This window comes from Patella vulgata, chromosome 1 (genome assembly GCF_932274485.2).
Source record: "Patella vulgata chromosome 1, xgPatVulg1.2, whole genome shotgun sequence".
NCBI classification, from domain to species: Eukaryota; Metazoa; Mollusca; class Gastropoda; family Patellidae; genus Patella; species Patella vulgata.
This window is the reverse complement of record NC_065879.2, coordinates 93,709,651-93,733,898: the sequence shown is the minus strand read 5'-3', so window position 1 is coordinate 93,733,898 and position 24,248 is coordinate 93,709,651. Positions and strand designations below refer to the sequence as shown.

The following is a 24,248-nucleotide window of genomic DNA, read 5'->3' as shown; positions in this document are numbered from 1 at the left end:
TTTAATGTTTGTGCCAAATAAACCTATCTACTGACCTCGAAATTGCATTTTTTTTTTTATAAACAATATTTTTATTCAGGATGTCTGACGTGGTTTCGAATCCCAGGTTGTACATGACAAGGACCAGTGTCCCCTGTTAAACCTCCTTGGTTTTCTCTCGGACCTCCTGGGTTTTCTCCGAGTCATTCGGTTTTCTCCCCCTGCTAATGACCCCTACAAGCAAGTTTATCCGACCCGAGAGAGGAAAGTGTCAAATGGGCTTTGTAAGAAATCACTCATGCAACATGCAAGTCCATGACTGAGTGGGAATGTGGGATTTAATCATTGAAGAAGGTATTGTTTTTCTAAAATTATTGAGGGGGGGGGGGGCAAACAGAGGGAAGACAGATTTATGGGGGGAGGCTGCCACTGTAGTGAAATACATGTAGTGTACAGTTGTCGGTATTCAAATAGGGTTTAGCATCCTGATTTTCTTATCAGTATTCATGGTTTTAAATCGGGTAATAACCATGTCTCTTCACTCCTCATGTGTTTCTGTTGCCACCCCCATAAAACTTGTACTACCACCTCCAGTCAATGGCCTACTTTAAAAATAGTTTAGCTGGTCAACTGGCATGATTGGCAATTAGCCTGTTGTACATGACAAGGAGTAGGGTTGCATGTCCAACCTCGTGGGTTTTTTCCGGTTTCCTCCCACTGCTAAAGAACTCTATGTGCAAGCGAATTATTGAAATAAAATTAAACCATATGTAAGTCCCTAAATGAACTAATTTGTGTCAAGTGGACTTAAACCCATCTCTCTCTCTCTCTGCCCCTCCCCCCTCTTTTACATAATGCTGTTTCCACTTACTGTTCATTTACCTCTGACTCCCCAGGTCCACCATGTTGCACCACCGACACCCCAGGCCTCCATGTTGCACCAGTGACTCCCCAGGCCCTCCATGTTGCAACACTGACACCCCAGGCCCTCCATGTTGTACCACTGACACCCCAGGCCTCCATGTTGCACCAGTGACACCCCAGGCCTCCATGTTGCACCAGTGACACCCCAGGCCCTCCATGTTGCACCACTGACACCCCGGGCCCTCCATGTTGCACCATTGACACCCCGGGCCCTCCATGTTGCACCAGTGACACCCCGGCCCCTCCATGTTGCACCACTGACACCCCAGGCCTCCATGTTGCACCACTGACACCCCAGGCCCTCCATGTTGCACCACTGATACCCAAGGCCCTCCATCCTGCACCACTGACACCCCAAACCCTCCATCTTGCACCACTGTCACGTGAAATCAGCACACGGGTCCAATATTTCATCTAGTATAACGTCTCAAACACCGAACCACCGTAGCTCCCATGATTTTATATACAGTGAAATGAAATTGGATTTAACGTTCTACTACTCCTACTGGGCTAACCAAGACAGGCATACAGTGTGCTATGACGTGAATTTTGCCCGGGCAGCGGTGCTTGAGCCTACTCTTATATCGAATTTCAACTCCCAAGGGATCTTTTACATGCACGCCAATGTGTACACTGGACCTTGATTTTTTGTCCAGCCGAACGACTAGACAGCTGTCCTTGTATGCCTAGTTTGTGTCGAAAGGGCTTTAAACCCCATCTCTCTCTCTCTCTCTCTCTCCCTCTCTCATATACATGTATGTATGTATTTGCAAATAAACTTTATTATTTTAAATAAACCAGTAATTAAATTCCATGAATAGTTTTTAGTGTTCATCTTTAAACCTTTTTTTCACGGGTATGAATTTTAATATGAATCAGCAAATTATTGTTTAAAGTGAAAGATTTTCCACACACCCCGCACTGATAGGGTCGCTCCTTCGTATGAACACCGACATGTCTCTGAAGCTGAATATTCTGAATAAACGACTTCTCACAAACACCACATTTATAGGGTTTCTCGCCCGTATGTGTTTTGATATGTTTAGTCCGATTACTCGTATCTGTAAATGATTTACCACAAACATCACATTTATAAGGTCTCTCATCACTGTGAGTTCGCATATGTCTCTGTAGAATACTGTTGTGAGTAAATGATTTACTACAAACATTACATTTATATGATTTTTCACCTGTATGCGATTTTATGTGTGTTTGTAGATTACCATTTTGAGTAAATGATTTACTACAAACATCACAGTTATAAGGCCTTTCTCCATTGTGAATTCTCGTGTGCATCCGGAGACTGTCTCTACGGGAAAATGTTTTCATGCAGACGTCACATTCAAAATTATTTTCCCCTGTATGAGTCTTTCTGTGTCTTTGGAGGTCATATTTGTTGCGGAATGATTTGCTACAAACATCACATGTATTAGAACCTGTCTCTGTTTCGTTATTTTGGCTAAAACCTTTCTCCAAACTTTTACCATGCTGTAAAACAGACCCCTCTTCTTTAACATGAACTTCAGAGTGTTTTTCTAAATCATTCTCTAATTTAAATACTTCATCACATAAATTACACTGGCAAACAGTTTCAATATCTTCAGTTTTCTCTTCTTTAACTTGAAAATATCCATCTACATGTACATCATTAGTTTCCTGTAATATATAAAAGTTATATCATCATTAGTTTCCTGTAATATATAAATGTTTTAACATCATTAGTTTCCTGTAATATATAAAAGTTATATCATCTTTGGTTTCCTGTAATATATAAAAGTTATAACATCATTAGTTTCCCGTAATATATAAAAGTTATAACATCATTAGTTTCCAGTAATATATAAAAGTTATAACATCATTAGTTTCCTGTAATATATAAAAGTTATAACATCATTAGTTTCCTGTAATATCTTTACTAAATCACAGGTACCTGTGTTTAAAAGACCAGTCGGATCAATAGTTAAGTAAACAATTAGTATATTTGATACTAAGCATGAATAGAGAGAGGGAGAAATGGGTTATAATGTCCACTCGACACAAACTAGGTCATTTCGGGACTAACACATGGTTTTTAATTTTATTTCAATAATTCGCTTGCGCGTAGGGGTCTTTAGCAGTGGGGGGAAACCGGAGGACCCGGAGAAAACACACGAGGTTGGACAGGCGACCCTACTCCTTGTCACGTACAACCAGGGATTCGAAACCACGCCAGACGATTCCAAGACAGACTTTATGATACAGCGCAAGCTCCGTTAAAGGAGCTAAATCGCTAATATTTTGGGCCCAGAAATTGGCACAAATGAGTCGCAACACATATAATAATGTAATATGAATTTATATAAACTGTTTTACATTCAATCGTTTCCGTTTTACTGTGAATTGTCATCAGTTATGTTCGGCGAAATATGCCAGAAGTCTCAACCGAAAGACAGTTTCTAGCGTCTGGTTATTCTAGTCAACACCGATAGTATATATTGTGCATGCTCTCCAAATAAGAATATGGCATCACCGTTTGGCATGACTTGTAGAATATGTCTAGCCCCATTCTTTAAGCACCTTGTTACAAATGGAGCTGAAACGCATTATGGTACACGGTACCAATGGTAAAATGTTTATTTTGTCTTAAATATTGGATATCAGAAGCCCATCTTTTCCAAGTAAGACCACAACACCAATGCTGATTTAAATTGCAAAAAAATTCGTCTTTTCAATGTCGAAGATTTTGGATGATATTGAGTTACGGACTTAGCTACTTCAAAGTCATCCAATCGTAGCTAAATTCTAACACACAGCCTATTTAGGCCCAAATTATTACTCACCATTATTTCGATATCAGCGTGTACTTTTTGTTTTAAAGATATCCTCTATTGTTTTAAAAATCAAACGTATTGTTCATAATAAAACGTATATTACAATGATAAATTGGAAATATAAGTGACAGATAACAAAAAGACGTAACGGAAGTCTTTTCTTCTTTATAATAAATTGATTTCCGGTACGTCAGAGATGTCGTTGTATATAGAGTTTGGACTTGGATCCAGTCAACACGAGAAACTCACAAATGATGTATTTTTCTGCAATGGTTCTTCTACCGTTTATAACACCGCCGACCATTCCATGGACACAGAAAATAAGACTGGAGATTTGGAAATTTTGCAGGAGAAGAATAAACAACTATATGATAGCTGAAGTTTGGTGCATAGTGGTTTGGTTGAATTATTTCCTTCTCAGTTGGTGATTCGAAGGAATTGTTAGTGAGCAGAAATTCGTCCGTGTAATGTTATCACTCGCCACTTCAGTCAGTTATATAGAAGAATAACTCGTGTTTTCTTTTGTGTTCGTCACTTCCTTTTGTAGAAACCTTCATTACTCATGTATCGTAGGAATGATCTCTGTGTTAAAATTATATTTGGAACGTGTTTAACGAGTTCTATCACATATGTGATAATGACTGACACCAATATTGTCCTTTAAATCTCCCGAATAAACAAACCAATTTGTTCGTTTAAAATCCATTTCACAATTTACCAAATTGTGTTTTAATTTCTTCACGGGTGAGGGATGGGGTTCAACGTCCACTCGACACAAACTCAGATCATTTCGGGACTAACATATGCTTCTATTTTATATTAATTATTCGTTTGCGTGTAGGGTCTCTTAGCAGTGGAAGAAAACCGGAGGACCCAGAGAAACCCCAGTAGGTTGGATAGGCATCGCACTGTTCTGCTTCGACTGGGCTAATGAAGACGGGCATACGCCTAATCTTATATATAAATCCAACTACTAAGGGATCCCTTACGTGCACATCAAAGTGTACACAGGACCTCGGATTTTCGTCCCATCTGAACGCCAATACGTTGTCCCTCGCCAGGCCTTCTGTCCTGCACTACTGATAAGGGGTAATAAACTACAGAATCTTATTGAAGTTCAATAATTTCAGTTAATTACCACTAAAGTTATGAATCTAGCGATAACGATTATCATCCGTTCTGCTTAAAAGTTATAGAATGAATTAAAACAAGGGATTGTATGGACTATTTCTAATTTTCTCGTTTTTCCTTACCTAGTGACATCCAATCCTTTTTTTGAATTGTCAGATAACCTCTTACAGTCTCACATATAACTTTTGGCCTTCGAAGGAATTATTAGTGATCAGAAATTCTCCCGTGTTTCTGTTATCACTCGTCACTTCAGTTTGTTATATAGATGGATAACTCGTGTTTTCCTTTGCGTTAGTCACTTCCGACGTTGAAACCTTCATTACGCATCTATCGTAGCAATGATCTCTGTGTTAAAATTAAATATGGAACGTGTTTAATGAGTTCTATCACATATGTGATAATGACTGACACCAATATTGTCCTTAAATAGTCGGGTATAATTGTGTTGTAAATATATGTATATTTCAAATTTATTTATAATTAATATTCTGTTATGTAACTGGTTGCGATCTAAAAGTATGTTTAAGAGTATATTTCCATATTCCCCATCTTAAGTGGAATGCCAAAAGTAACAGAGAGAGAGAGAGAAATGGGGTTTAACGTCCACTCGACACAAACTAGGTCATTTCGGGACCAACATATGGTTTAATTTTATTTCAATAATTCGCTTGCGCATAGGGGTCTTTAGCAGTGGGAGGAAACCGGAGGACCCGGAGAAAACCCACGAGGTTGGACAGGCGACCCTACTCCTTGTCACGTACAACCGGGGATTCGAAACCACGCCAGTCGACTCAATGACAGACTTTATGATACAGCGCGCGCACGCTAACCATTCAGCCATCCACCCCCCCCCCCCCCAAGTAACAAATTTATTAAATGAAATGAAATGGGGTTTAACGTCCTACTGTTCTGCTCCTATACTGGGCTAATGAAGACGGGCATAACTAGAACTACAGGGTATATTGACGACATTACCCAATACTGACACTACAAGATATATTGAAGATATTACCCTAGACTAGAACTACAGGGTATATTGAAGATATTACCCTAGACTAGAACTACAGGGTATATTGAAGACATTAGCCAAGACGTGAAGTAGATATTTTATGCGCAGAGTGGTCGAAATGTTGACGATGTTGTTTGAAATGTTGATGATGTTGTTTGAAATGTTGACGATGTTTGAAATGTTAACGACATTGTTTGAAATATTAACGATATTGTTTGAAATGAAATGGGGTTTAGCGTCCTATTAGAATAAGTTACACGTTGTGATTTGATTAAAAAAGAGAACAGAAATTAATTTTGTTAGGAGATAAATTTCATTTAATGAAACGGGCGACATTAAAACAACTATTGATTTATCACAAGAGATTGTTTTAAAAGTTAATATCCACCAGTAATTTAAGACTGGTGTTTGAAATAACTATATTATTTTACAGATATTAAAAAACATTGTCGTTTGATTTAAAAAGAACAGGAATTAAAGAGGCATTATGGGAGATTAGATAAAAAGTTGACAGTTTTCGCTATAATAGTTATAGATATTAGCATCCGTGCGGATCCAGGAATTTTTGCAGGAGGAGGTTTGCCAGACTTCTATTAAGAAAATTTGACAGTTGACAATGCTTGATGCCACCATCTTCTTTAAATTACGCAGGCATACATACACACTGAGCTTTTTAAAGAGAGAAATCCAACATCCTGTTTTATTATGAATTAATAGGATCATATTGTGATTTAATTTCATTGATGCAAAGCATTAATTGTTATATCACACATGTCTATATCATTATCTCGCGCTTTGGATGCCCATCCCATTCCACCATCTAATGATAAAGGATAAAGCACGTGATCGTTACACTTTTCTCATAAAGTGTTGTTTTACATTTTTTATGTAGCTGGGCAGGGCGGGGTTTGCCCCCACCACTCTAGATCCGCCCCTGAACGTAAATAGATGCTGAAAATTTCAGTCGTATTGCTCTACTCCGAATCGATATATTAACGACTGAATTTTAGGCCTAGCCTCGATCGTCAATCATAAAGTCGGTACGATAAAAAAAAAACCAAAGTCTCGATTATCCAATTTTACATTTAATTATTTTTCAAAAATGTATTCCAATCCACTAAATATCGCAGACTAGCGATGGCATCGAGAGTTGATTATGATCTGGATAAGTTAATTCATGTCTAATTTATAATTTAGAAAACATTTCAGGCCTTAAGAAAGACCTGCACTAGGCAGATGTAGCTCTTACATAATGTATGTTTGATTTTATTAGGAGATAATATTTTAATTATTGCAAAAAAATAATCAGATGAGGTTAAAAATGAAATGAAATGGGGTTTAACGTCCTACTGTTCTGCTCTGACTGGGCCAATAAAGACGGGCATACGCCATACAGTGTGCTATGAGGGACATTTTGCCCGGGCAGCGGCGCTACGGCCTACTCTTATATCGAATTCCAACTGCCAAGGGATCTTTTACGTACACGCCTAGCACTACGGCCTACTCAAATATCAAATTCCAACTGCCAAGGGATCTTTTACGTGCACGCCAATCTATACACGGGACTCAGGTTTTCGTCCCATCCGAACAACTAGACAGTTGTCCTTGTCCGTTTTGCACCATTGACAAGGGGAAACCATGTTGGTACATCCCGATGAACTTTCTCGGCCAATGCAGGGATCTAACACGTGACCTCCAGGTTAGCGAGCCAGCGTCTACCTACTGCGCCACCGTGGCTCTGAGATTAAAAATAGTTGATTAGTTATCGTATACAAAAGTTAATATCCATATGTTTAGTTATTGTACATTCATATGTAATTGAAGACTTATGTTTCAAATAAATATTATATTCTCTGGATATTGAAAATAAATCATATTGTTCAGCTCATATAACCGTATTAAGTTTAATAAAAACCAAGTTGTCATGTTTCATGTTATATAGAATTTTATATTTGATTCCACAGATATTGAACACATGTTCAGCTAATATAACCTTATTAACATTAATACCAAAAACATGTTGTCATGATGCTTCATATATAAAATATTATCTGATCTCATATCAAACTGTCCTATATATTGGTGAAATCTGAGAGAGAGAGAGAGAGAGAGAGAGAGAGAGAGAGAGAGAGGTGGGGTTTAACATCCACTCAACACAAAATAGGCCATTTCGCGTAGGTGTCTTTAGCAGTGGAAGGAAACCGGAGGACCCGGAGAAAACCCACGAGGTTGTACAGGCAACCCTACTACTTTTCACGTATAAGCGGGGAATCGAAACCACGCCAGTTGACTCAGGGACAGACCTTATAATCAAACGCGCACTCGTTAATCATTCGCCTCCTCCCCCTTAAATGAAATGGAATGGGGTTTATCATCCTACTCTTATGCACTGCCTGGCTAAATTAAGACTTCTCATCTAAGTGGCGTATATCAAATTCTAATCGCCAAGGTGTCAGGTACGCGAGCAAGAGTCTTAATCACCGAGCCACAGCGGCTCCATAGAAAGTGTACGTTGGTTATTATTTACTCGGATATATTCCGCTTTCTCCTTTACGGGCATCGCTTTTAACCGAGTTAAGGGCATCGCCTTTACCCCGAGTTACGGGCATCGCCTTTACTCGAGTTACGGGCATCGCCTTTACTCGAGTTACGGGCATCGCCTTTACCGAAGTTACGGGCATCGCCGTTAACCATGTTATGAGCATGGCCTTTTCTGGGGTTACGGGCATGGCCTTTACCGGGGTTACGGGCATGGCCTTTACCGGAGTTACGGGTATCGTCTTTACCAGAGTTTCGAGCTTCGCCTTTACTGGAGTTACGAACATCGCCTCAACCATAGACTCTTGATTTGAAATGCAACATTGGCAGCTTTATCAACAAAACAAACCAATCAAATTTTATATTTTAGATGGAAGAGATTAAAAGTATTAAAATACAAACATCAAACGTTAGCATTATGTTTATTATTAATTACATGTATTTCTAAAATACAAAGTTTCTCCGATAAGTTTATATTTGTTGATAATGAACAAAAAGTAGTTAATTCCAGTGTGATTATGGTGTGTTCTCCATCAATTTTCATGTGGGGTTTAGCATAATTGAAGATCCTTAACAATTCTTCTTGCTAAAGCTTTGTTAAATGAAATGAAGTGAAATGGGGCTCTGCTCCGAACTGGGCTAATGAAGACGGGCATACGCCATACAGTGTGCTAGGAGGGAAATTTTGCCCGGACAGCGGCACTACGGCCTACTCTTATATCGAATTCCAACTGTCAAGTGATCTTTTACGTGGATGCCAATGTGTACACGGGACCTCGGCTTTTCGTCCCATCCGAATGACTAGACAGTTGTCCTTGTCTGGCCCTCGGTCCTGCATCACTGACAAGGGGGGGACCAGTAAACCACGCCAGAAAATCTGGATGAACTTTTTCGGCCAATGCTAGCGAGCCAACGTCTTACCCACTTAGGCTCCGCGATCCCCTTGCTTTGTTAAGGTAGTGCATTTATTTTAATATTATCTTTTATGTCTTTTATCAGTATCCCGTTGAGCACTGTCATTTAAAGCCTAATTTTAGTGAGAATATTTCAAAGATAGCAATTTTAAAACGTAAAGGCAATGTTATCGAATACGTTAAAACAATTCTTGTTCAAGAGATATAAACCAGCCGTTAAGAAATAAAACAAATTCGTTAGAACAAGAGATGAAAGAATTCCATTTTCCATTCGAAATTATTTGACTGTACTATTGTTTGTTGTTTATTACAAATTACCTCGTGGGTTTCCTCTGGGTCCTCCGCCCTACCCCTCCACTGCTAAAGACCCCTACGCGCAAGCGAATTATTGAAATAAAAAATTAAACCATTTGTTAGTCCCAAAATGACCTAGTTTGTGTCGAGTGGACGTTAAACCCCATTTCTTTCTCTCTCTCCTTCTCTCTCTCTCTTTATTAAATTTTACAGTAGATATTACTCCATACGAAATTAAGTTTGTTGTTTATTACAAATTGAATGTCTGATATATAAAATACATGATATTATAGACCATATGGTCACCAACTACTTGGGGCAGGTGAAGATAGTCAACTGAGGTGTGGGGAGATAACTCTTCAAAACAAATGTCAATCTTTACTCCTTTTTTTCTGGCTGTAATACATGTATGGTCACCAACTGCTTGGTACAGGTGAAGATAATTAACTGGGTGTGGGGAGATAACTCTTCAAAACAAATGTCAGTCTTTACTCCTTTTTTTCTGGCTGTAATACATGTATGTCGTGTTGTATGGTCACCCACTGCTTGGTATAGGTGAAGATAATGAACAGGGGGAGATAGTACGTTTTTTCTGTCTGTGACATATCGTTTTGGTTTGTCACCCACTCAGGGCCGTAACTAGCTCAGAGCAACAAGCGGGGCGGGAAGTGTTCTTAGGGGGGCTGTAATATTGACGGACAATGTATATCTATTTTTTTATGGTCGAAAATATTTTCACAGCCACCCCCCTCCCCCGACCCCCCCCCCCCCCAAAAAAAAAAGTTACGGGCCTGCATCCACTGCATCGCACAACTGCAGATAACCAGCAGCTTCCTCTTCCGATTTTTTTCCAGTACAAACCGTTGGTTGATTTTGGTCTGATGTGGAGGAGATGTTACTATTTCTCTTTCGTCTTACAAACCTGGCAATAAAAATATTGAATAATAATTTACATATTGTACACGTGTAATAGAATACATGAATGAATCTGCATCTACCAGGCTAATGAAGATGAGCATGTGCCATACAAGGTACACGGCACCTCGGTTTTTCGTCCCATCCGAATGGCTAGACGCTACGCCTTCGTTCTTTCCTAGGGTTTAACGTCCACTACCTCCTAGGGTGATATCGCAGACAAGTGTTTCTTAAGAAATTTTCAATATTTTCCTTTTACATTATCTATTTTTGAGCTATGATAGCAAAAATGAAATGAAATGGGGTTTAACGTCCTACTGTTCTGCTCCTATACTGGGCTAATGAAGACGGGCTTACGCCATACAGTGTGCTATGAGGGACATTTTGGCCGGGCAGCGGCACTATCGCCTACTCTTATATCGAATTCCAACTACCTATGGATCTTTTACGTGCATTCCAATGTATACACAGGACCTTGGTTTTTCGTCTCATCCGAAGGACTCGACAGCTGTCCTTGTCAGGCCCTCCGCCCTGCATCACTGACAAGGGGGAACCACGCCGGAAAATCTGGATGAACTTTCTCGGCCAATGCAGGGATCGATCACCCGACCTCCAGGCTAGCGAGTCAGCGTTTCTTACCCACTTAGCTACGTGATCCCCGAGCTATTATAGTAAGAACTGTCAACTCTTTATTTAAATCTTACATAATGTATCTTTAATAATTATATTATATAACAATAAGAATGTGTACTGTACCATGTAATAACGAATATCAGAATGACCAAAACCAAAACACCAGTTCCAACACCAATTCCAATCCACATTTGACCATTCCACCAAAATTTACTGTCCTCTTCCATTGTAATTTATATACATTAAAATGTTAAAATGTTATTAAACCAGTGTTGAAATCAGTTTGTGTAGGCATACCTTTTATCTTTTCATCGTTTACCGTGAAACAAAGTAGTGCAGCTTTACGGTTGTACTAATAAGTTTGGATATAAATATACACCTTGACAATAGATTATAAAAAAAATATTAGGTAAAAATACAACAAATATTTATATATATATTTACCTAACATTATACATTTTTGTTGTATTTTTACCTAATATTTTTTTTATATTATCTTTTCTCAAGGTGTGTATGTGTATAAAATCTGAAGTCGATCAATTGAGAAAATGAAATAAAATGGGGTTTAACGTCCTACTGTTCTGTTCTGACTGTGCTAATGGAAGATGGGTAGTAATGTACACATGCGACACTTTATAACGAAAATAAAAAGTAATGTTTCAAGAGCGCTCACGAGGTATGATTTGTTTCATCTTGGATTTATCAACTTCGTTATAACACTTAAACCCAAAATGAAATGAAATGGGGTTTAACGTCCTACTGTTTTGTTCCGAACTGGGCTAATGAAGACGGGCACTTAAACCCATCTGAGTCATATAATTTAGTAGCGAGCGACCGTTAATTGTGGTGTTCACAGAATACATCCCAGTTTCCTAATGCCAATAATTCAATACCAACACTGCATTAATGGTCAAGGGTTCTTCTACGTTCATGGGATCTCAGGTTTTCGTACCATCCGAACGAGGGTCGCCTGTCCAACCTCGTGGGTTTTCTCCGGGTCCTCCGGTTTCCTCCCACTGCTAAAGACCCCTATGCGCAAGCGAATTATTGAAATAAAATAAAACCATATGTTAGTCCCAAAATGACCTAGTTTGTGTCGAGTGGACGTTAAACCCAATTTCTCTCTCTCTCTCTCCATCCGAACGACTATACATGGTGGAAACCACGCCGGAAAATAAATGAATACGATCACTGTGTGCATTGTCATGGCTATATTATGGTTAAACATGCATTATGCAAAAGCTAAATCTGCCTATTGCAGGTCTTTCTTTAGGCCTGAAATGTTATCTAAATTATTAATTAGACATTAATTAACTTATCCAGACCATAATCAACTCTCGAGGTCATCGCTAGCCTGTGATATTTACTGTATTTGAATCTGATCTGCTGCTCAACGCTCATCGGTGATTAAATCCAAATATGGATAAACGAGACTATGTTTGTTATCACACCGACTTTAGTAATGATGATCGAGACTAGGCCTAAAATTCAATTGCTAAATTCTTGGTTCAGAGTGGATCAATTTTACTGGCATTTTCAGCAAATTCCCTTTACATTATCTTGTTTTTAACTATTATAGTGAGAACTGCCAGCTCTTTATCTGGTATCCCATAATTTATATTTAAGTAATTATAAAATTACAAACCTGGGCACAGCTGTTCATTGCATCGAGAATACATCATAGTTTTACCAGAACATTTAGTCCCACCATTAGCTGGTGTTGGATTATTACACTTCCTTGTCCTGGTCTTGTTACATCCACCACATGTAACAGAACAGGCGCTGTATAGAGACCAATTACTCCAGCTACCATTCCTCACTGTAACAGTAAATATTACCTGTATTGTTTATTTTATTGTAGCAGAGTCAAGATTAAAAAGTGTGTGAGTGGGGAGGGGGGCCTGATTGGTGGATTGTATTGACGGCGGAGCCCCGTCCCATATTTCTTAAAAGTGTCGACCCATTCCCCGCCTTGGCTCCGCCGCGGGCACCGATGTTAGTAATATTAAATTATTTCCGCCATGTAATCTTTCACTGGTAAGCTGATACCGTTGACTAATGAATCTGGACCTGATAGTCATTAAATCATATAAGTGATCATTATTATAAACTGTTTTACTCCTAATCTGGGCTAATGAAGACGGGCATACGCCATACAGTGTGCTATGAGGGAAATTTTTGTCCGGACAGTGGCACTACGGCCTACTTTTATATCGAATTCCAACTGTCAAGGGATCTTTTACATGCACGCCAATTTGTACACGGGACCTCAGTTTTTCATCCCATCCGAACGACTAGACAGCTGTCCTTGTCAGGGCCTCCGTCCTGCATCACTGACAAGGGGGCATCACGCCGGCCAATGCAGGGATCGAACACCTGACCTCCACGCTAGCGAGCCAGCCTCTTACCCACTTAGCCACCCCTAATGTTTTGTATGTATATAGAAAAGATCCCTTGACAGCTGGAATTCAATATAAGAGTAGGACATAGCGCCGCTGTCTGGGCAAAATTTCCTTCATAGCACACTGTATGGCGTATGCTCGTCTTCATTAGCCCAGGTTAGGAGCAGAACAGTAGAACGTTAAACCCCATTTCATTTCACTTGTATATACGGTCTGTACGGATATGAATTAAATGTAGGGGTTAACTTTATCCTCGGTATCCCAAGTATTCTCTTATCGTTATCAAGTTGTCTAGTCGTTTGAATGGGACGAGGGGGGTTGGATGGGTGAATTGTTAGCGTGCGCGCGCTGTATCATAAAGTCTGTCATTGAGTCGACTGGTGTGGTTTCGAATCCCCGGTTGTACGTGGCAAGGAGTAGGGTCGCCTGTTCAACCTCGTGGGTTTTCTCCGGGTCCTCCGGTTTCCTCCCACTGCTAAAGACCCCTACGCGCAAGCGAATTATGTAAATAAAATTAAACCATATGTTAGTCCCGAAATGACCTAGTTTGTGTCGAGTGGATGTTAAACCCCATTTAGATAAAGCGCTGACCATCCTTGCTATAATAGTTTGAAAATAGATCATGTAAAATGAATAATTTGAAAATTTCATTCAAATTACCCTATTGCGAGCGAAGATATTGGCCTTTGATGGTTGACAAGACGTGTGCAATAATTTCAACCACCGTACTGGTTGTTCAAAGCTCAGTCTCGCTACTGCATTTTTCGCTTAAATCAAAATATGGCTGAACTCTTCTAATCTATTTAATATCGGAGAAATCCGATGCCATAGAAAGTTGATTATGGCCTGGATAAGTTACTTAATGTCTAATTACTAATTCAGAAAACATTTCAGGCCTAAAGAAATGCCCTGCAATAGGCAGATTTACCTCTTGTATAATGTATGTTTAATTAAATGTAGGGGTTAACTTTATCTTCGGTATCCCCAATGATATCAATCCGGTTCTACCCCATGTTCCTGTAGCAACGACTGCGAGTTTTACAACATCTAGACGTTGCTTGTTTACTTCACATTTCTCGAACTTATAGCTGCGTTATATACAGACACGTGAGCAGTAGCGTCCAATCAGAGGTTGTGACATCGCGACCTCAACGGAAACCTTGACATTGAATGAACCTTGAACTTTTGCAACTCGATTATCACAGGTAGACATTTTAGCTTGAAAGCGCGAGACTTGGTATTCGCGACGATCGAGGAATCTGATAGGCGCACAAGCTGGGCTTGTACCCAATCGAAATTAGTGCCGAAATATGCAGGGTATTACTTGAAGGCCTTGATAAGATGTACATAGTTACAGCGAGATCAAGCCTTCTATTGAAGATGGTTCTACCCCACTAGCCCCTGGGGATATCATAACATTAACATGGTTAAATCTATTTCATCAGGCCAACCTGATATTTCGTCAAGGTCGCTGAGATGTGAATAAGGATAGGGCACTTGATTGTTGGCGAGAATGTAGGTTAGGGTTAGAATAAGCGCTATGGCTAGGTCCAGGGTTAGAATTAGGGTTGGTATTAGCGCTAGCCCTGTTTACATCTCGTGACCTTTGATCAATCTCGAAGTTGGCCTTATCAAATAGACCTAACCGTGTAATTTTACATAATTCATATTTAAATATTTCATACCTTCAAACTGTGCTTTACAATCACATGACGCGTTCTCTGGTCGACCTACAAATAGAAGTGTAATACAAAGAGGTTTAATGTCCTACTGTTATGCTCCGACTGGGCTAATGAAGACGGGCATACTCCCATACTCCTCGCAGTGTTTCGTTTGATTAGACCTAATCCCACTCAACACTGCCGTATTGAAAGCAAATTTCTGTTCCAAATTATGACTGGTCAATAGGCCGATTAACAACCAATATCTAACAGTGTAACAATATCATTCGGGTTTAAAGATAGCTCCAAATATATTTACATAACGTTACGTCATGACTCACGAATTTTTTTACGCCCAATTAACAAGTGCATAGCATAATATTGCAGAAAAACTAATTGCGTGACAAACGAGACTATCAAAACGACTACAATGTAAACACAATACTGTTTCGAGACGAACAATAATTTTGCCGTTTTTAATACCTTAAATCACTATCCAAAGTTTTAGGGAAGACCCCAGATTAAACGAAAGGCTGTCATGTCACTGTATTTGGGATAGATTTGATTGAACGGGAAGAATAGACGCACTCCCTCAAAAGCTCAAGTATCAGAAGCCAATCTAGCAATGGCCAGAGAGGGATTTCTCGGGTCATTGCTGGATGGGACGAAAAACCGAGGTCCCGTGTACATATTGGCGTACACGTAAAAGATCCCTTGGCAGTTGGAATTCGATATAAGAGTAGGCGATAGCGCCACTGTCCGGGCAAAATTTCCCTCATAGCACAATGTATTGCGTATCCCCTACTTCATTAACCCAGTATAGGAGCAGAACAGTAGGACGTTAAACCCCATTTCATTTCATTTCATTTCTCTCTCTGTTAGTCTCTCTCCCTCTCACCCCCCCCCCCTTCTCTTACCGGTGAACTCGATCCATATTACATCATCATTACTGGAGGTCAGGTTATTAAATGTTATTCTATATATATCATTGATGTGCACATTGTTCTGTTTACTGATAAATACCCCATCATCGTTACAGGTGTACTCAGGTGTATCGTCACCTGTTACCGTTACTCTGGTACATGATTCACCACTCAGGTAGATGTACAATAGCTGCATCTTCAGGGTAAAATCACCTTTAGGTAGAACACAGGAACATGTCAAACCTTTAGCTGGTGAATCTTTACCACTGTAATACAGGGAGAAATGGCCGCCTCTGAATGATATTCTTTCAGTTGTCATGATATCATGGATATAATACTCTGTAATATATGTTAAAAATTGAAATAAAAAAATCTTAGAAAGAGAGAGAGAGAAAGGGAGAGAGAGAGAGAGAGAGAGAGAGAGAGTACCACATATTTATAAAATATATGAAACATGTATACATTGTCCTGTAGAACTTTAAAAGATGAAAGAGAGATACATATTTAATATGGTATTAAAATATGTTTGTATCTATTCATTTAATATTATTATTAACATAATTATATATGCGATGGCAATTTAGTTTTCCACTTACAAGAGGTTGAATAAGAGACAGTTCCAACGTTGGAATTTGAAGTTAAAAATGATATTTTTGCCAATTTCTCAGCTGGCAATAGCGAATTATAGGATTAATAGGATTATTCTTTAACAAGGTAGGACTGTTTATGGATACCATCTATTTTTAGGCTTTATTTTAATACATTTTAAAAATATAACTTGAAAATTTGCAATTTCCGCTTTAAACCAAAATGAGTTTAGTGATTATGGCTTATCCTAAATGTGCCTATTGCAGGTCTTTCTTTAGGCCTGAAATGTTATCTAAATTATTAATTAGACATTAATCAACTTATGCAGACCATAATCAACTCCTGATGGCATCACCAGCCTGCGATATTTATTGGATTGGTTTCCAATTTCCATTCATAATTAAATCATGAAATGGATAATCGTGACTATGTTTTTTATTCTATCGACTTTAGTAATGATGATCGAGGCTAGGCGGAACTTTCAACCGCTTAATTCACGGTTCATAGTGGACCAATTTGACTAAAATTTCAGCAAATTGCCTTTACAGTATCTAGTTTTTAACTATTATAGTGAGAACTGCCAAATCGTTATCGAATCTCGCATAATGTATCTTTAAGTTGAGGTCAAATTTTAAGTTACAGTCGATTTTAAGAAATTTATGTTTTTGTGAATAAGGCCCCAGGGCTGTTATAGTAAAACACGTTAAAGATATAACAGCTGACCTAGTAAACATATATATATATATAACTTACCAGGTTCGCACTCGTAGCCATATTCTACATAATGATAACCTGTCGTATCATTGTATTATATTAAATAGATTAGAACGGTTCAGCCATATTTTGATTTAATTTATATAACGTATTAGTACTTCAATATGTAAAACATATGTAAAACATGCTAAAGGCTGATCAATACCACTCTTGTTGTAACTGAATAATACGTCCCAATCTTTATTCTGGTCAACAAATTGTACTATTTTACAATATTTCAACTAAAGATACTGTTAATTTCAGTCAAATTGATCCACTATGAGCCGAGAAAGAAGCGGGTGAAATTTTTGCATAGTCTCGGTCATCATTACTAAAATCATTAATATAAACAGCATAGTCTCGATTATCCACTTTTTCTGATTTAATTATCAACGGCCGTTAGCGGCATATAGGAATCTAATCCAGCCAACATCGAAGGCTAGCCTTGACATCGAGAGTTTATTATGGTCTAGATAAGTTAATTAATGTCTAATTAATAATTTAGATAACATTTCAGGCCTAAAGAAAGACTTGTAATAAGCAGATTTTGCTCTTGCATAATGCATGTTTAATTGGTGATACAAATTTCATCGTAACACACCTAATTTAAAAAATTGGAAAAATTCAACTAAATGATTTGAAAAGCCTGACGTAAAGCTTTTCAAATGTGACTTGGATTTAAAAATATTTTTGAACCCTCTGGACAAGTAAAATAGGATTTAATGGATAATTTACACAACAGGCAAGACGCTAACACATCTAGTACTTAAAATAAGGCTATTTTTTATTTTCTGGAGCTGTCAAGCCGGCAAGAGTGTTATCAGAGGCGGATTCAATGGGGGGCGCGAGGGGCGCCCCCCCCCCCCTAATTTTCGACAGTGCCCTTTTTTACTGCTGAAAGTGCCTTTTCTCAGACTCAAATATGTCCGTTCCCAACCCGTTGTAGGGATCCCAAATGACTCAAACAGATGCAAGGAAATGACGGATAATTTTCTTGGGCCCCCCCCCCCCACACACACACAGCGGCGTGCCCCGTCTCCGCGGTCAATGCCTTCATTTTGCAGCGCCCCCCTTTTCAAAATTCCTAGATCCGCCCCTGGTTATTGTCCCTTTAAAGATATACCAGTTGATAGTTTACGTACCAGGTTCACACTCGTAACCATACTCTACGTAATGATAACCTGTTGTATGATTGTAAGGAGAGGTGATGGAACATGATTGTTGAATAGAACAGGTTTTATAAACATCTAAACTATCCTGATCATTGTAAGGTTGTAATGTATCACCATTACTCCAGGTACAGCATGGACTAGTTTCACATTCATCTTGTTCTAGAGGACATGTGGTAGTTGATGGATGCGTATAGTAATACAGGCTGTAGATGCTGAGGCGTCTATCTTCAGGACAAGTTAGGGTATGAATAGAACATGACGAGTCTGTTGGGTGATAACAGCCGAGTTGTTTCTCCACTAGGCATAGTACCATCATTACTATAATAAAATTAGAATGTGATGACAATAAGTAATCGGGGCCCTTATTCACGAAAACTTAAACTAAGATAAAATCCAAATTTTAAGAGATACTGCAACTTCATTGGATATATGCAAATTGATTTTACTGGTCAGCCAATCGAATTGCAGTATTTCTTAAAATTTCGATTTTATCTTAGTTTAAGTTTTCGTGAATAAGGGCCCCGATTCAAAAACAGGCGCCTGTTTCACGAAATTTTAACTAAGGTAAAATCTAAATTTTAGTAATTTGATTGGATAACATTTTAGTGCTTAGCCATTCAAAATTGAGGTATCCACTAAAATTTGGATTTTATCTTTAGTTAAAATTTTGTGAATAAGGGCCCTGATTCAAAAACAGGCGCCTGTTTCACGAAATTTTAACTAAGATAAAATCCAAATTTTAGTAATTTAATTGGATAATATTAGGTTGATTTTAGTGCCTAGCCAATCAAAATTGAAGTATCTACTAAAATTTGGATGTTATCTATAGTTAAGATTTCGAGAAACTGGGCCCAGATCTATATATCGTTTCATTTTTTATTATACTTTCGATGGCCTACACTACATGAAGATCTGACCGGCTGTAATAAAAGGTCGTGTCAGAGGTCATATGAGTTTTAAAGGAGGCAAGCCTCTAACTCAATATCAACCAATCTGATTTAAATACAGATCTATATTGCGTTTCGTTTTTTTTATACTTTCGATGGCCTACACTACATGAAGATCTGACCAGTTGTAGTAGGATGTCGCGTCAGGGGTCATACAAGCGGCTTTTGACCCTATGACGTCAGACATTGATTAATCAATCAACGTTGACGTTTCTAGTGGTTTACCCAAAGTTCGACGCACCTCACCCACAAAAACTCGCCGCAACAGGCCGTTTTATTGGCCAATCCCTCACATCATCCAGAAAGCGAATTATATAACAACTCTTCCAGAGCTGCTCCAAAAGGGCTAATGAAGACGGACGTTTACTATTCAGTGTGCTATGAGAGAAATTTTGCTACTCATTTTTCGAATCCCTAATGTCAAGGTTGATTGTACGCGTACACCAACCGAACGATAGACGTTGTGTTTGGCAAGCGCTCCGTCCTACACCACTGGCGAGGGGTAACGAACGATAGACGTTTTAGTTGCCCTACACCACTGACGAGGGGAAACGAATGATAGACGTTTTGGTTGCCCTACACCACACTCGGCAAACCTCGGCTGTATGACAGTAAGTGATATGTACCTACGCCTATACATTTGCGATGCGGCACCGGTTTACTTATAAGGGAAACTTGCACGCGTTTAGAAAGAAGTTCTCAAAATTGCGTCGTTCGAAGAGTGTGTAGAATTTTCAGTGCAAATTTGTCCCTGTCTAAAGAAAATCGGATAAACTTGAAAGAAAGACAGCTTCAAACTTTGAAAATTTTGTAAGATAAAACATTCTTCAAATACGTCGTCATCAATCACGTCATTGGTCGTCATGGACAACGCCATTGTAATCCGGGAACTTGAAAGTAGTTCTAATGGCGGACTTTGTCATACATCCGAGATAAGATGTAGGGTACTGGAATCTGTTGAGGTTTGCCGAGTGCCTACACCACTGACGAGGGGAAACTTACGATAGACGTTGTGGTTATCCTACACCACTGGCGAGGGGATACCACGTTGGAAATCCCGAAATACTAACATCAGGATCGAACTCTGTACCTCCCATTAGTGAGTCAGTGTCTTACGCACTGATCCACCGTGGCTTCGAAATGAAATGAAATGAAATGGGGTTTAACGTCCTACTGTTCTGCTCCGTACTGGGCTAATGAAGACGGGCATACGCCATACAGTGTGCTATGAGGCAATTTTTGCCCGGACAGCAGCACTACGGCCTACTCTTATATCGAATTCCAAATATCCAGGGATCTTTTACGTGCACGCCAATGTGTACACGGGACCTCAGTTTTTTTGTCCCATCCAAACGACTAGACAGCTGTTCTTGTCGGGCTGTCCATCCTGCATCACTGTCAAGGGGAAACCACGCCGGAAAATCTGGATGAACTTTCTCGGCCAATGCAGAGATTGAACTCCGCACCTCCTATTAGTGAGTCAGTGTCTTACGCCCTGATCCACCCCGGCTTTGAAGAGAATATAAGTAAAATTGTAATAAACTACCCGAATTCATCACCATGAACACAACAAAAGATGATTTCACTAACATCAACATGGTCGCCATAATCTGAAATAGATATACGTCCTTTACACCGTGGCATAAGATATCACCTAATTCTTTCATCCACATGCGGGGGAGGGGGAGTGGGGTGGAGTCTGAGATTCCCAAGTCTGGCTCAGTAAAGGGCACCCAATACTCCGGGTGTAGGGGTGAAGACCGGGGGCCTGTTTCACGAAATTTTAACTAAGATAAAATCCAAATTTTAGTAATTTGATTGGATAATATTAGATTAATTTTAGTGCTTAGCCAATCAAAATTGAAGTATCTACTAAGATTTCGAGAAACAGGGCCATGTATCCTAATGTTGAAATCTCATCAATGGACATGTTTTAAACTGGGGACTCTACTTCTTGTCACGTTCAAACGTGGAATCGAAACCACTAGCCTCCCCCCCACACACACACACACACACACCCGTACAAGCGCGGAATCCAAGCCACGCCACTTGCCTTAATGACAGGCCCTCCGATTTCTTTTTACACTGATCAAATAAATTGTTGGTTTCGTTTTATTCACAGATCACATTAGTAAATTACATTAATCAAAGAATTATTATATTATACTTAAACATACATTATGGGAGATTAGATAAAGAGCGGACAGTTCTCAATATAATAGTTAAAAACTAGATAATGTTAAGGCAGTTTGCTTTAAATTTCAGTCAAATTGATCCACTATGAACCAAGATATAAGCAATTGAGAATTTTCGGCCTAGCCTCGTTCATTACTACTAAAGTCGGTACGACAAAAAAACATAGTCTCGATTATCCATTTTTTGATTTAATTATCAATGCGCATTAAGCAGCAGATAAGATTCTAATCCAGAAAATATCGCAGGCTAGCGATGCCATCGAGAGTTGATTATGGTCTGGATAAGTTAATTAATGTCTAATTGATAATTTAGATAACATTTTAGGCCTAAAGATAGACTTGCAATAGGTAGATTTAGCTCTTGCATAATGTATGTTTAACTGTCTCTGATAAGCTGTATTACAAGGAACTAGTTTACATCAATTAAAGAATTACTGTATTGATACTAATGTTGTTCTAATTGGCTGTATAACCAGGTACTAGTTTGTGTTATTCTAAATTCACTGATGATGAAGGCTGATGATGAACATCCAGACGGGAAATCCCATATTGTTTTATTATCACCTTTTTTGACACAATAACTTATGAAATTAGAGAGAGAGAGAGAGAAAGAGAGAGAGAGAGAGAGATGGGGTTTAACGTCCACTCGACACAACTATGTCATTTCGGAACTAACATATGGTTTAATTTTTATTTCAATAATTCGCTTGCGCATAGGGGTCTTTAGCAGTGGGAGGAAACCGGAAGGCCAGGAGAAAACCCACGCGGTTGGACGTTGACGAATAGACATCAATTAGAGAATTACTATATCATACTTACTGGTTCTATAGCTGTATTACAAGAAACAAGTTTACATCAATTAAACAATTACTATATGATACTAAAGTCATTCTAATTAGCTGTATTACCTGGAGCTAGTTTACACACATGGTAAAGAGAGAGAGAGAAATGGGGTTTAACGTCCACTCGACACAAACTAGGTCATTTCGGGACTAACATATGGTTTAATTTTATTTCGATAATTCGCTTGCGCGTAGGGGTTTTTAGCAGTGGGAGGAAACCGGAGGACCCGGAGAAAACCCACGAGGTACACACATATTAAAGAATGACGATGTTCTAATTAACGGTATTACCTGGGGCTAGTTTACATTAAATAAACAGTTACTATGTTATACTAACGTTGTCTTAATTAGCTGTATTACCTGGGGCTAATTTACATTAAATAAACAATTACTATGTTATACTAACGTTGTCCTAATTAGCTGTATTACCTGGGGCTAGTTTACATTAATAAACAATTACTATGTTCTACTAACGTTGTCCTAATTAGCTGTATCACCAATAACTAGTTTATATCAATTATAGAATTACTAGATTCTACTCACAATGAACTAGTTCTGTTGTTCTGTGATATTAGGAACTGGCTTCTGTTGTTGTAACTGTGATATTAGCGGTATTACAAGCACTAGTTTCTGTTGTTCTAAATGTTATGTATTTAATATAGACGACACAATGGACTATTTCTGTTTTAACAGTGATATTATATAGACGACAGAACCAATCAATATCCCGTGTAGAATCATGATGTAAATTAACGCGTGTTACCGAGGCGTTAAACCATATAGTTTTAATCAATACCCGATAAATAATAATAATAATAATAATAATGACTTTATTTTCTCAGGGAACATATTTAGTACATGAGTTCTAATTTTCAACATGCCCCTCCTACTCTATAAAACTAGCGAGAGAGAGAAATGCGGATTAACGTCCATTCGACACAAACTAGGACATTTCGGGACTAACATATGGTTTAATTTTATTTCAATAATTCGCTTGCGCGTAGGGGTCTTTAGCAGTGGGGGGAAACCGGAGGACCCGGAGAAAACCCACGAGGTTGGACAGGCGACCCTACTCCTTGTCACGTACAACCGGGGATTCGAAACCACGCCAGTTGACTCAATGACAGGCTTTATGATACAGCACGCACGTGCTAACCATTCGGCCATCCAACCCCCCGTATAAAACTAGCAAATTACACAGTATAAAACTAGCAACTACACAGTAATAATATTTACAAAGTGCATATATATCATATTATATAAGCTTATAATAAAGATACAACCTCGTGGGTTTTCTCCGCGTCCTACGGTTTCCTGCCACTGCTAAAGACCTCTACGCGCAAGCGAATTATTGAAATAAAATTGAACCATGTGTTAGTCCCGAAATGACCTAGTTTGTGTCGAGTGGACGTTAAATCCCATTTCTCTCTCTCTCTCCCTCTCTAAAAAGAAATATCAAACAAACAAGAAAGAATAAAATGGCAAATAAACATATATTCAGAGGTCAACAATAATTAACAAGGGTTCAAAGATTTAACGTGTTTTACTAACTCCTTTTTGAAGATAAAACATGACAACGCATGTTTGACAGTTTGAGGTAGTGAATTCCAGAATTAAG

At 38.8% G+C, this 24,248-nt stretch overlaps 1 protein-coding gene and 1 long non-coding RNA gene across 2 annotated transcripts; both read right to left on the bottom strand.

Annotated features, from left to right (window-relative positions):
• Positions 1 to 10,470: 10,470 nt before the first annotated feature.
• On the bottom strand, positions 10,471 to 11,376 carry LOC126818975 (uncharacterized). The gene is made up of 2 exons (XR_007679434.2): positions 11,271 to 11,376; positions 10,471 to 10,521 (listed from the first exon to the last, which is right to left on the bottom strand). It is a non-coding gene; the product is annotated as an uncharacterized LOC126818975 (long non-coding RNA).
• Positions 11,377 to 12,784: 1,408 nt separating this feature from the next.
• LOC126830271 (uncharacterized) lies at positions 12,785 to 23,349 on the bottom strand. The gene is made up of 6 exons (XM_050560667.2): positions 23,174 to 23,349; positions 21,140 to 21,203; positions 18,617 to 18,964; positions 16,128 to 16,472; positions 15,235 to 15,279; positions 12,785 to 12,966 (listed from the first exon to the last, which is right to left on the bottom strand). The coding sequence occupies exons 2-6, from the start codon at positions 21,198 to 21,200 to the stop codon at positions 12,785 to 12,787; spliced, it is 981 nt and encodes a 326-aa protein (XP_050416624.1). The 5' UTR covers positions 21,201 to 21,203; positions 23,174 to 23,349.
• Positions 23,350 to 24,248: the final 899 nt, after the last annotated feature.